Source organism: Erpetoichthys calabaricus, chromosome 10 (genome assembly GCF_900747795.2).
Source record: "Erpetoichthys calabaricus chromosome 10, fErpCal1.3, whole genome shotgun sequence".
Classification (NCBI taxonomy): domain Eukaryota; kingdom Metazoa; phylum Chordata; class Cladistia; order Polypteriformes; family Polypteridae; genus Erpetoichthys; species Erpetoichthys calabaricus.
Genome location: NC_041403.2, coordinates 170,232,556 through 170,246,858, shown reverse-complemented (window position 1 = coordinate 170,246,858; position 14,303 = coordinate 170,232,556). Strand labels below are relative to the sequence as shown.

Sequence of the window (14,303 nt, the reverse complement as noted above, 5' to 3'; positions counted from 1 at the left end):
CTTAAGTCCTCCTTAAGCATTTGGGGGCTTCCTCTCTCAGGCGCTCTGCCACGTTTGTGTTTCAGGTGTTCCTTCTTTTATGTGGCGTCCCCATCAAGCAAATAGTGGGCGGAGTCTGATGAAAAGCACGCAGACCGTGGGTCAGGTGGACGATGTCGAGAGCGCGCCCGCACACGCGTGTTTAATATACGGGTCGGGTCTGGACGTGACGGAACGTGAGGGACTGGCCGAGGTGCCCGCGCCTTCCCGTCCCCCCAGTCTCTGACAGCCCGTCGCCTTCATTGCGAGCGACGCCTGGGAAATTAAACTCGGACCCACGTGAGGCGGGCGCAGGTGTCCTGTCGCCATGGTGTGGCCTGCGGGCTGTTCGGGATTCTCACCTTTGTCTGCCCGCTGTGGAGGAATGTGAAATGCGGATCATGTGAATTAAAGAAAGGACAAACAGATTCACACGAGAGACGAAAAACAAAAGCCCAAGGATTCTTTGCTTTCCCAGGGGCACAAAGACACCATTGACTTTCCTAATCCATTTTCTCTGAACCCAGCCCCTCCGCCCCCAGCACCCTCTTTATTTTATTTGCTGAGAGCTAAATTAGATATCTGAGTGGCCAACTGAAGAAACGCCTTTGATAGAGAAATAAAAGAAAGAGAGAGGGGGGAAAAAAAGAGACCCCCCCCCCACCCCCAGCCCACCAGGAACACACAGCAGAAAAAAAAGAAAGAGAAACTCCAAAAAGAGTCGCCTTGTTGGGGGGGGCACTGTGTCCTGCGTCATCCCGGATCGGCTGGCTGTCACAGGTGTGTCACCCGGACCGCCGCTCTCGCCTGCCATTGGCATGTTGAGTTCGGCGGGAGACCCGCCAAGCCCCCCATTCACATGCCAGTCAGCGAGGCCGGGCACCATGACGCCCCAGACTTTCACATGGCTTTGTTTCGGGACTTCAGGATGCCTTTTGTTTTTAGCAGTCGAGGCGCCCGCCGCCGCTGACGAGAATACAAAGCAAAAGGGAAACTCCTGGGGCTGTCATGGCTGAGAAAAGGCGCTATATAGTCATGATAGATGGATGTGAAAGGCGCTATATAGTCATGATAGACAGATGTGAAAGGCACTATATAGTCATAATAGATGGATGAGAAAGGCACTATATAGTCATGATAAACAGATGTGAAAGGCGCGATATAGTCATGATAGACAGATGTGAAAGGCACTATATAGTCATAATAGATGGATGAGAAAGGCACTATATAGTCATGATAAACAGATGTGAAAGGCGCGATATAGTCATGATAGATGTGAAAGGCGCTATATAGTCATGATAGACAGATGTGAAAGGTACTATATAGTCATGATAGACAGATGTGAACGGCGCTATATAGTCATGATAGACAGATGTGAAAGGCACTATATAGTCATGATAAACGGATGTGTACTAGATAGATGTGAAAGGTGCTGTGTCACAGACCGATAAATAGGAAAAAAGAGAGATGAGACACAGATACAGTAGACATGCTGGTGTGAAAGGCACCATATAATAAAGAGACAGACATCAGTGAAAGACACTGCATCATGGAGAGCGAGAAGATACATACACCTTAGACTCAGACTTATGAATGTGTGAAAGGCGCTATATACGAGATAAACACAGGCAGCGACAAAGGTGAAAGGCACTACACAATGGACTGAGAAAATGTATGACATGATCGCAAGTTAAAGATGTATGATGTCATAGATAGACAGGTAGGTAGACGTGAAAGGCTGCTTATAAAAGACAGTCGACGCGGTATGCTGGGGTGAAAGGCAATATATAATAGATTATCTAGATAAAGGAAAAAGGCACCACATGATAGATACTACAGTGGTATGTAAGGCACTATATACCAGACACGTGTGAATGTTTAAAGGTGCTACAGGCAGACAGACAGGGACACCGGTGAAGACACTACATGACAGGAAGAGAAAACTCATGACATGACATGATAGAGGCAAGGGCATATAGAGCAGGCATCATGTACTGGTCATACATACCAATGAGTGGTAGGTGCCATACAATAAATGGGCAGATAGGCAGGCACCGACACAGGTGATAGGCACGGTATGATGAACCAAGGAAACCTGCGACATGGTAGATAGTGGATAGTATGACAGATAAATAGACGTGAGGGGCACAGGTGCTGTGCAAGAGAGAGGCGCATAGAGAAAGTGGGAGAGTCGTTATATAAAAGAACAGAATGCCATAGAGAGAGAGAGAGAGAGAGAGAGAGATAGATAGATAGAGTGAAAGGTGCTATATGATAGATAGATAGATAGATAGATAGATAGATAGATAGATAGATAGATAGATAGATAGATAGATAGATAGATAGATAGATAGATAGATAGATGTAAAAACTTTGTATATTAGACAGGAGGACTTGCAGGTATGAAGAATGCTGTAACGTTCAGGGTGTATGAAGAGGTGTGTATCACAGATGGATACGAGAGGCACTATATAACACTGACATGCTGCATATGAAAGGCACACATTATAAGACGGTTTGAAATGAAAGGTGCCAGATAATGGACACTTTGGCAGATGGACAGAGAGACTGAGATGACAGTTGAGCACAGAGGATGAGAGGCGCTTAATGACAAGTGGCTGTGTGACATGTCAGAGTCCACGATTGTCCAGCAGGTACACAACATAGCTATGAAAGGTGCACACAAAGGCACTATATAATAGAGAGATAGCAAAGACATTAGATAAGAGATAGATATGATGATAGGATACACAGGTATATACTTTAGCTGTGAGAGGCACAGGCAGTTGGATACCCAAGAGTAAGGCCCTAAAACACAGAGCAAAAAAAGAAGTTGGAAAGGTTTTGTGTAAAACATAGATATGAAAGGCACTATAAACGATATATAAGACAGCTGCTATATAAGAAATCAACATGAACGGCCCTCTACAGTATAACCCAGAGACATGAAAGGTGGAAGAATCGGCATTGTATCAATCAGATGTTGGCAGGTGCTGAATCCTGAATCCCCGTCACCCCCGGTGGTCCTCCACGCAGGTCTGACGCTTTGAATGTCGGCTTGTGAGCTGAGCTGATAAACACAACGAGAACACTTTCTGAGTGGGGGTCCTTGACGTTCTTTCAGATTAAGAGCAGACTGAGTTGGGAGTGGTTGATGTGATCAAAGCCCACCCTTCTCATTTTCCCAGCCCCGACTACCAAGTCCCCTAAAAAAGCCCAGTCACAGCTGTGTGCAGCCATCCTGCGTCTTTAAGTGTCAGCAGTGACAGTCGAGTCAGCATGTGACCATCCCGGACCCGCCTGGCCCTGCTTCCCACAGGTCAGTGGCAGGAGAAAGCCCCTTGGCTATGAGTGACATCTTCAAGTGGTGACCTTGTGACATCCAGGTGACATGTCACTGTGGTGTGTGAGGTCGCCTGCAAGGCATGCGTGGGGGGTTGCTTGTCAGCACAAATTGGTTTCCGCGTTTTTCTTTTGTTTCCTGAAAGTTTGTTCTACACACCGCTGTGGTGTTTCGCTTTCACTCATTGAGCCATCATCACCGCATTTGAAGTTTTGTTTTAAGTCATTGTGACGCCGTTTGGAAATAAAATAACAACAATGGGAGGCGGTCTACGCACTGCACCACCGTCACCTTTAGAAAGTCTTGAGCTACCCATTGATGGCTCTCTGTGTCAGGGTCACCTTTGTGACATCAAGACTGACATTTGTGTGAAAGGTGCTATATAAGTGAGAGACGGGTGTGAAAGGCACCATATAATGCAACAGCAACTTTTATCTACGCAGCACATTTATTACATGAGAGGGGCTTAAAGAGCGATAGATAGATAGATAGATAGATAGATAGATAGATAGATAGATAGATAGATAGATAGATAGATAGATAGATAGATAGATAGATAGATAGAGTGAAAGGTGCTATATGATAGATAGATAGATAGATAGATAGATAGATAGATAGATAGATAGATAGATAGATAGATAGATAGATAGATAGAGTGAAAGGTGCTATATGATAGATAGATAGATAGATAGATAGATAGATAGATAGATAGATAGATAGATAGATAGATAGATAGAGTGAAAGGCGCTATATGATAGATAGATAGATAGATAGATAGATAGATAGATAGATAGATAGATAGAGTGAAAGGTGCTATATGATAGATAGATAGATAGATAGATAGATAGATAGATAGATAGATAGATAGATAGATAGATAGATAGATAGATAGATAGATAGATAGAGTGAAAGGTGCTATATGATAGATAGATAGATAGATAGATAGATAGATAGATAGATAGATAGATAGATAGATAGATAGAGTGAAAGGCGCTATATGATAGATAGATAGATAGATAGATAGATAGATAGATAGATAGATAGATAGATAGATAGATAGATAGAGTGAAAGGTGCTATATGATAGATAGATAGATAGATAGATAGATAGATAGATAGATAGATAGATAGATAGATAGATAGATAGATAGAGTGAAAGGCACTATATGATAGATAGATAGATAGATAGATAGATAGATAGATAGATAGATAGATAGATAATGTCACAGTGCTCTCCATGTCCTGTCGAGGAGCCACAGTTGTGCCCTTGTCCTGCCCCCTCCAATCCCTGACTGTGCCCTACAGCCCCAGACTGGCACTGCTGTTCTCCTGCCTTGAGCCCCCAGCTTCAGCGGCCTGTGCCACAAGCTCAGTGACACAGCCAGTCCCTCCCGTCCCCTTTTCGCTGTCTTCTTCTCATGTGACTTCTCTCTTGTGGCACGTGTGAAAGGCGCTACATGGAATGTCCCTGATTGAAGTGAGCCTGTCCCCCAGCGTTTTGAGTTCAGTCTTTGCCATGCCTCGGCTCTGGGTGTCTTTCGTTGCGGTGGGGTTGAAGGGTGGTGGGGTGGTCTGATTTAGCGCCCCCTGGTGGTCTCCTCACTGATCTTCTTTGCTTTCTCTTTGCAGATTCAGGTCAGTCCGACAGCCCAAGCCAGCCGAGTGAAGCTGACATTAAGGACCAGCCAGAAAATGGTGAGCTCCGCTTCTTGTGCTTGTCACCATCTTTTAGTTTTTGTCCCCACTCCTGTTTACCCATAGTATGTGTAGGGGGGATCTGCTCACACCACTAGGTCATGGGGACTTGGTGGGGGACTTGGAGAGGCTTTTTGTCACCTCATCCTATTAGCGGGTCACAGGTCACATGGCATGGGCTGTCATATCTTGTCATCTAGAAATGGAAGGTAGGGGTCTGTAGAGTTAGAATGGGGGGTCCATATGCATCCATTTGTATGTCATGTCTGCCACCCTCAGTGTCCCCATATGGTGCCTTTTTTACTAACACCAAGCTACTAAAGAGCAATATGGTGCCATCAGCGGAGTGATGCGTCTCTCAGTCAGACTTTGTGCTACAAGTCACCTGTCCAGGCGTCATGAAGACCTGAACAGAGTGGTCCTTGACAGGAATAATCGGTCTGTCAGTTACTGTTTTAGAGAGCTCAGCACAAAGAGCTGTATGAAAGAGTCGAGGACAATACACTTCCTCTCTGTCATTTACAGGGGACTCCTAAAGTGCCATTCATATAGCGCCTTTTATCTCCATGAACTGTAAGTCTGTGTGAGGCACTGAGTGACCCATTCAATGTGGCGATGTCACCGTCCTGTGTCAGCAAGCTGGATGTGTAAAGCCCTCCGTCCTTCCATTATAACCCCCTCTTAATGCAGTCAGATGGGCATAACATGAAGAGCCATGATGGGCATATTTCAATACGGGGGCATCGTGGAGCGAAGCAGGTCAGGCACGGCTGCAATGCGACAGGCCCAGTTGGCATTTAAACCCTCAGACCCCCATCTGTCCTTCCATTACCGGACCCTCATGTCCTCCATAGCCGGCCTACTGACGAATGAGGCGATCCCAGATGGGATGCCAGTTCATCAGAGGGTCCACTCATTCAGTAATGCCCTGCCACTTTGAGCTGAAGGAAGTTAGTAAAATGTAGATGACAGAATGATTGTCCATTCTGTGGGCCAATCAGTGTACATTTTTATAGCGCCTTTCCAAGTGACAGTCCAGCCCAGTTCAATTCCTTGATAAACGCAGAGTGCTGTTTTTAAACTCAGAAATAGTGAAGAATGGAGAGAAAAGCACAGAATATGGCAGCATGACCTTTTATATAGCGCCTTTCCCATTGTGCAATTGGGTCATGTCGTACCTTTTGTCCTTTTGACGTGTTACTGATTTGCAGGAAGTGCAGGTGAGATTAATTTACGTCTCATCTGTTATCATAATTTCGGTCAGGTTGACACATCACCACTTTGTGTGTGTATTTTGGTTGCCATGATGCTGTGTGGTTGCTAGGTGTGTGATGCACATGTCATGTGACCTGTGACATCACAGCAGGCACATATTAAAGGTCTGATATCAATAAAGGGGCAGCTGGGTTGGCATTTCAGTTTTTATCTGTCCAGTGGTGGCGTCGAGTCCCCTCACAAAGACAGGCAGACCCTTCCTATCTCTGTCACCCAACAGAACATTTGTCCCGTGAGCCACTCCATCCACCCTCTCGGTCACACAGGGTCTAGTGAATCGGTAAATTCTGCTGGAGAGTCCCCCATTGACAGGACTGCACTGGGAACCAGTGGAACTGGGTGGTCAGGCCAGGGGCAGGCGGGCATGAATGTGACTGTGGGTTGGCATTTCTTGACTCTTGTTAAAAATGGGAACCCACTTCTTAAAGGCACACAAACGTGCCAGAGCAGCTCATTTGCCCAGCAGTGTGCCCCTCTCGCAGTGCCCAGCGTGACGGACCTGGGAACCTCCAAACTTGAGACTTCCCACTGCCAGCCTCACATCTGGAAAAAGCATCAGAAGAAACATCTGGAAGGCGTCTCTCTCGGCCACGGCAGCCCCTGCAGCTGCACAATGACACACAGCTACTGTCATCTTGGAAGGATTTTTGAACCCGTGCCCAGGGCTGCCATTGGTCCCTACGGGCACTGCGGATTCTAGCTGGAACGGGCGCTGGGGGGAGGGGGCGGGGATTGTTTAAAATACCTGAGTGTGGTATTTGGATATCAGATGGCGCCCCCGTGCGCATCTTCAACTTATTTTGGGGGTTAGGCAAAGCGCATTCCCTCCATCTGCTCTCTCCACACTGAACTGCACATGAAAAGCCACGGCTGAGAGGCAGGGATTATGTGCGGGCCCACCGCAGCATGCGGCTGCCAGCGGATTACTGACAATCAGGCGGCGATGCCAGAAGGCTCTCGGAGACCCTCGCGGCGTGCTGAGCTGTGATTAAATCGGCGCAGACAAGATGGGGTCAGCCCGCGGGAACATGTGGCCTGAAAACTCTCCTCTCCGGGTTTGGCTTGCCTTTGTTTGCATTGCGCTAATATCCCCTGCCAGTGTGGGCGCTCATAAGGGGCATACTGGGGGGCGGGGGAGCTGGGCACAACACTAAAGCGACCAAATTGAATTGGAGACTCCACAGATAGAGAGAGATTTACAGATGAAAGGCACTATATAACAGAGAGGGAGATACAATAGATAGATAGATAGATAGATAGATAGATAGATAGATAGATAGATAGATAGATAGATAGATAGATAGATAGATAGATAGATAGATAGATAGATAGGAGAAAGATGTAAAGGCGCAACATCTGAGCAAAATAAAGAAGAAAACCACTGTGCTGTATAAGACGTGCTGTCGGGCCTATCTATCTATCTATCTATCTATCTATCTATCTATCTATCTATCTATCTATCTATCTATCTATCTATCTATCTATCTATCTATCTGTTATATAGTGCCTTTCACTCTATCTATCTATCTATCTATCTATCTATCTATCTATCTATCTATCTATCTATCTATCTGTTATATAGTGCCTTTCACTCTATCTATCTATCTATCTATCTATCTATCTATCTATCTATCTATCTATCTATCTATCTGTTATATAGTGCCTTTCACTCTATCTATCTATCTATCTATCTATCTATCTATCTATCTATCTATCTATCTATCTATCTATCTATCTATCTATCTATCTATGTGTCTATCTGTCTAGCCATCTATCTTATCTATCTATCTGTTATATAGTGCCTTTCACTCTATCTATCTATCTATCTATCTGCCTGTCTGTCTGTCTGTCTGTCTGTCTGTCTGTCTGTCTGTCTGTCTGTCTGTCTGTCTGTTATATAGTGCCTTTCACTCTATCTATCTATCTATCTGTCTGTCTGTCTGTCTGTCTGTCTGTCTGTCTGTCTGTCTATCTATCTGTTATATAGTGCCTTTCACTCTATCTATCTATCTATCTATCTATCTATCTATCTATCTATCTATCTATCTATCTATCATATAGCGCCTTTTCACTTCTATCTATCTATCTTGTACATTTTGTATATCCAGCCTTTCGTAGCTGTCACATGACGCCTTTTGCCTGATGTTGCACTTTTATTTGTTATGTAGTTTCTCTCTCTGATATTTATTTACTTATTTTACATTTTTTCTTATTATATAGTGCCTTTCCTATATAACGATCAGCAGTGCCTTACCCGTGTATCTTTATGTTTATTTGCAAGGCACTATATATCTTGAAGTGTTGTCCATGTATTTATTTATTTCTAGTACAGTATCAGTCTGTTTATCTGCTGTACCTCAGGTGTACCTCCATAATAATAATCGGACAGTGTAGGTGTATCTCTATCTATGTATACAGTACGTGTGTGTGTGTGTGTGTGATAGGTAAGGCACTATATGACTGATAAGAACGGCAGGCACTCTGGGATCGATATACTGGATACACAGACAGGAGCAGCTGAAGTTGATTTCTGGGCATTGCATACTGCTGTAGACTGACTGGCGGTGCCCATTGGATGTCCTGGAGGTGACAGGGGCAGTTCAGGTGACCTCAGTGCCCCGACTTGAGTGCCCTGTAGAACTGACTCCTCCATAAAGGTAAAGGCTGCACTTAAAGGTTTTGGGTTTTTTTTTTTTCCCATGATCCTGCTGGGTGCCAGTGATGCCCCACGTCATCACTACTAGAAAGTGTACGAGAGTGCCAGTTGCGAATCGATGACTGCTCCTTTTTTTTTTTTTTTGCTCCCTTATTAGTGACTCGCCATTTTATTTTGGTTATCTTTTGATCTCGGAGACGCTCATCTCGTGGGTGGCATTTCTGAAGCAGACACGCACGTCAGGTTATCGGCGAGCAGAGAGTTTCCTTTGTGCCAGTCACCAATGTGCCAAGTGAGAGGGCGTTTCTATTTCTTTATTTTTGACACTGTGACCACGTCTTGTCCCCGCAGCTGTGAGCGCGGCTTCCCAAGTGCCTGTGGGTGGCGGAGGCTGTGGAGTCGGTGAGGGAGGAGCGCAGAGACAAAAGCTAACTAAGAATGATAAGAAGAAGAAGACACCAACATCTCAATATTATGATAATATTTTCATGTCATTACGTGAGAGTGTAACACACACTTCTTCCTAAAGTCTGTCTTTCCTTTCACTCGTCTCCTAACGTTTGTTTTGCTTCTTCCCTTTTTTTTTTTTTTTCCTCCAAATCTTTCCAGCCTTACTTAAGGATGAATGGGCAAATCATTGCAATTCTGCAACCCTGAATTGGAGAAAATCACACACTTTCATCAAACGAGCCCCTTCAAAGTGTGCTGTGTGCGCAGCTGGCATCGGGCCTGTTTGCTGCGATATGGCAGCCCCTCTGAAACGTCTTTGAACTGCACCTGTTCGAGGGTTTCCGTGCATCATCTTCTGTGCTTCACAGCAGCAGCCGCCCGCTCTGATGAGCGAGAGCTCCGCCGCTTCTGGATTTCGGGCTTTTTTTTTCTTTTTCTTGATACTGAGCCCGTGAAAAGGGTGACGCCGCCGTAACTTTGATTGCCCCTGTAATTCTAGCGCTGACATTCTGTCTTGCCCGCAGCTCTCTTTTCTTGTGCCCCCTGGCTTCATTTTACAATTTGTCCACCACTTGCCAGCACGAGAGTCCTGAAGATGCCGCTGAGTGTGACGAGCCGCTCTTTGTCGATCTGCCTCAGCCTGACCTTGCCTGCCCTTTTACTGGCGCGTTTCGGGTAGCAAAGCAGTGGGGGTGCGATGTGTGCCGGACCCCCAAACTGAGCATTTCTGAGGCTGAAATGTGAGCTCCTTACGTCGTGGTCCTGTTTGAGCTGCCCGCTTACCCCTCCGCCTCTGCTGTCCTGCTGTGAATGGAGAGAAAGTGGATGGAAGAGCCGAGTCCCGGTCTGAAATTCCAGCACGGCCAAAACGCTTAGGGAGCGCGACACGTACCCTCACTGCCAACACCGGCACTGCACCTGAACTTAAATTATCTCTCATGTGACGAGGCACAACTGGCATCACATGACGGCCATCACGTCCCCTCGATCTGCTCATCCTCGGCTTCTAGTAACCCCAGCTGGCACTTTTCAGAGAACATTGGCAAAGTCCTTTACATGGGACAAGCCCCTGGCATTTTATAGGTTTTGCGGTCGAGTGAAGGGACGGCACCTCGCCACCGCAAACTCTCAGGGCACCAAACCAGTCATCTCTGTTTAATTCTGACATCTGGCATTAAGCAGGTGCTCAGAAGGTCTGTGCCAGCTCCCCCTGTCGACATGAAGCGCTATTGCACACCTGTGATGAGCCACCGACACACACGTGTGACACTGTCTGGTGTTTTTAAAGGCTTGTCGTCTCAGACAGTGTCATTCTGGTAGGCAGCACATTCAACGTGTCACTCGAAGAGCTTGACGTGGAGAGCTAACGTACAGTGGCCGGCGGCCATCTTGCTCCAGTGTGCTCCCCACACGGTGTGTGACGTTGGCACATTCCAATAATATATGTGTGTCGGTGTGTGTGTGTGTGTTTTATTACGTGGAAGGCTTCAGACATCAACCAAGCAGGCCGAGGACTTGAGACTCCAAAACAAACTCAAATACAACAAGAAGGTCCAAGCCACCCAATCACCATTACAAAGGCCTCAAAACACACGACAACCGGCGTATGGCCTCGAAAGTACAAACAAAGACGCAAGTCCAAGTCCGGAGCAAATCAGTCCTTATGATCAGAGTTACAGTTTATTCAGAAATAGTGTGAACCAGCGGCAGAGCCAAAATGAAGGAAAGGAATCACGACGAGGAACCTAAGAAACGGGAGGCGAGCAACACCAGCTGAAGCCTCGGACCCCTCGGGTGACCCCTCGCCTCAGCACCGCTGCACTTCCCTCGTTCACAGTCTGACGCGATTGTCTTCCAGGTTTATCGACCTCGCCTTGACATTTTGATTTGCCTAATTTAGGGGACACCCACAGGGGTGCTTGGGAGTTGGAGTCCCTGTCGGGGTCCCTGGGTGCTGCCACCTGCCGTGTGGAGGATGGAACTTCCGCTGCTCCAAACAGCATATTAAGTCCAGCCGGGCACAAAGTTGTTCCTCGAGCCGTCAGCCAGCCAACCCATCTGTCCTTGTGCTGTGCCCTCCTGCAGCAGGCATTGGTGGTCTGGATGTTATAAATCTTATCCTAAGCCTTTGGCATTTCAGGGGTCTTACTCTTACTGATGGTGCTTCATTACTATTAACACTGGTAATGGCTTAGCCAAATAAGAAGACAGCTGCGGTGCCTGGGCAGCCAACCAGGGGGTGTGCCCTCTGCTCGACTTGTGCCCTGCGATGACGGGTATAGTAGTAGGCCTGCAGTGGCCGCTGCACACCGGTCCGTTTGAACAGGACCAGAATGGCTCGGTGGAGGGTCCGTCTTTGTCTCGGAGGCTCCTCAGCTGTGACAGACTCGTACAAAGCGCAGAGCAGCCATGCAAGCAGAGGGCGGCGTTTGGGGCTCAAAGGACGCCCTTCGTTTTAATGAGCTGCCGGAGCGCCACAGGACTGGCGTCACATTCCACAGGAAAACGTAGCAAAGACGTCGGCCTGGACAAGTTCAACGCCTTCTTGACGTGGGGCGGTGGGGGATTAACTGGGAGAAGCGTGGCTTTTGTGGTCTCAGACTGCCGTCTGAATGATCTACGGTGGAGGGGGCACGACCTGTGGGGGGGGCCCGGCGCAGTCAAAGCAGCCCAAGACGTGGAGCTTTGATCAGCCGGGCTTATTAAAATCCACTTAGGCAGAGCGGCTTCCAAACTAATTGTGCTCTTTATGTGTCTGCGTGTGTGCTTTCTGTATGTTCAGCGGACGGGCACACAGGGCGTGAAGGGCGCCTTGAATGGCGGTCTCAGAGCCACAGGTGTACTAGTGGGAGACCTGGAGAGCCGGGGCGCTGGTGGCTAGTGACATCGTGAAGCTCTCCGGCTTCTTCATTGACTGGCCTTATATGTTACCTTGATGCCCGTTTTTGTGTGCTCTGTGCCCACTTCTGCCCTGTCCCACCATCACACAGCACAATGGCGAGGGAGCCTGAACCTGAAACCCAGTGACTGCATTTCGAAGCACTTCCCACTAGGGGGCAGCACTGCCATAAGACGAGATGTCACTTCTTCTCAGCAAGGACAGGGCTGTGTGCCCACAGCCACAGGGTGTGACACTCGGCCTCTCGGGCCAAAGCCACAGGGTGTGACACTCGGCCTCTCAAGGTCAGGGTTCAAGGCCCAGTCTGGGTGATCTTTTGATGCGCTCAATCCTTTTGCTCGTTTTCCCCAACTCGGCGAGAGCTCCAGCTGTCGTCTTATCTGCGCATTGTGCGCACTGCTAGGTGAGGTGACATTCTGGCCAAAGCGTCAGCCACGTGTCCCTGTCCCAGTCTCTCGTGCATCGGATGGCCAGTGGCGTAACCACGGGACAGGCGAGAGGTCAACTGAGATGGGGGCCATGCTGGCAGTCCACTTCATGCCCTCGACCCCCTTTTAGGGTCCAGTGGCATACTGTAGCTGTAAAGGTCCAAGAAGGTGGCTTTGTGAGGGTCTCCATGGGCGAGGCAGAGCCCCGGCCCCTAAAGCGTTACGAAGAGCTCGACAGGCCGACGTCCCGTTTATTTCACTTTTGGTTCTTTTGTGTTAGCGTCTGGATTCTATTCACTTTGATAACTTTGTACAAGTTCAAGTTACATGACGCCGCCCGCCCGCCCGCCGCAGCTTTCACTTCCTCAACTGGAAATATCGGATTTTTTATTTTAAACTCCATGACATCAGCGCCCTAATTTCTTGGAAATGTAATCGCTTTCCCCTTGATTTTATTTATTTTACGGGGTAACCAGAGATGCAAAGCAGAGGAAAATGATGTCTCTGTTTAAACAGCGTGAACAATAACAGTCGCACCGCGGGCCTCCGTGGATTCAGCTGGTTTCCATGAACTTTTCAGCTCTCCACAACATGCCACTCAGCCTTGCCCTCCACGGGAGGTGCGGCTGGGGTTGGCATGGGGAGCGGCAGTGGGTCTCAAGTAGCGGCCACCACACAGGGTCCTACCCTAACCACCTGGCAAGCCTATGATGGCAGCGGGTGCAGCCATGGATCACTCCCAAGGCCTCCGTGGAGCCGGGGGTCAAAGGACCGTGAAGGGCCCTTCCTGCATGGAGGCTAAAGCACATTAAGGGTCTTCTACAGACCCTTCCTAAACTGGCACTAGTTAGTCCCCCAGATCTGCTCACGTCATTAATGGCGGACCCCTGTTCCGAATGGGGCCGTGACTTTAATCTGCCATAACCTGAGCTTTTGAGGCATTCAAAGGCGTGGAGAGCGGACCTGTGCTGCTGGTGCCGTGGCGTGAATCGTGACGATCCCTCGTCGTGTGACTGGAGCTCCGGCAGGTGACGCTTCACCAAGCCAACTGTCACATTCTTTAACTTAACAAGCAAAAGCTGGCAAAGGAAAAAAAAATTAATCAGGACCCCGCAAAAGAAATGATGGCTCTTTCAGGAACAGCCAAGGACATTAAGGACCGCCAAGGAACCGACAGACACCTTAAGGTCCTCACAGTGACCCCAGAGGGCATTAAAGGGCGCGTAGAGACCCGTAAAAGACCAGAAGGGTCCGCAGACACCCTGACAGAACCAACAAAGACCTCGAGGGGCCTCACAGGCATCACCAAGAGACCAACCACGAGGGTCTTGATTTCATAAGGGCTGTAGTAGAGAGGCTGGCTAACTTGTGTGGCAGCAGTGCCTACTGTGAAAGGTGCTCTGTGAGAGCAGGTGTGCTCAGCTGGCACTGTAGAGCACTGCTGGTGTGTTCAGCCCCCATATCATGCCAAGCACATTCCTCACCCTGCATACCCGCCATCTGTGAATGTTAAAAACGGCACACAGGAGTGAAAGGCACT

At 48.0% G+C, this 14,303-nt stretch overlaps 1 protein-coding gene across 1 annotated transcript in view; it reads left to right on the top strand.

Moving 5' to 3' along the window:
- Nucleotides 1-14,303, top strand: part of nfia (nuclear factor I/A) — a 293,924-nt gene that overhangs the window by 210,525 nt on the left and 69,096 nt on the right. Inside the window, 1 exon segment of the mRNA XM_051933185.1 lies at nucleotides 4,990-5,055. Within this exon segment, the coding sequence (XP_051789145.1) occupies nucleotides 4,990-5,055 (66 nt within the window).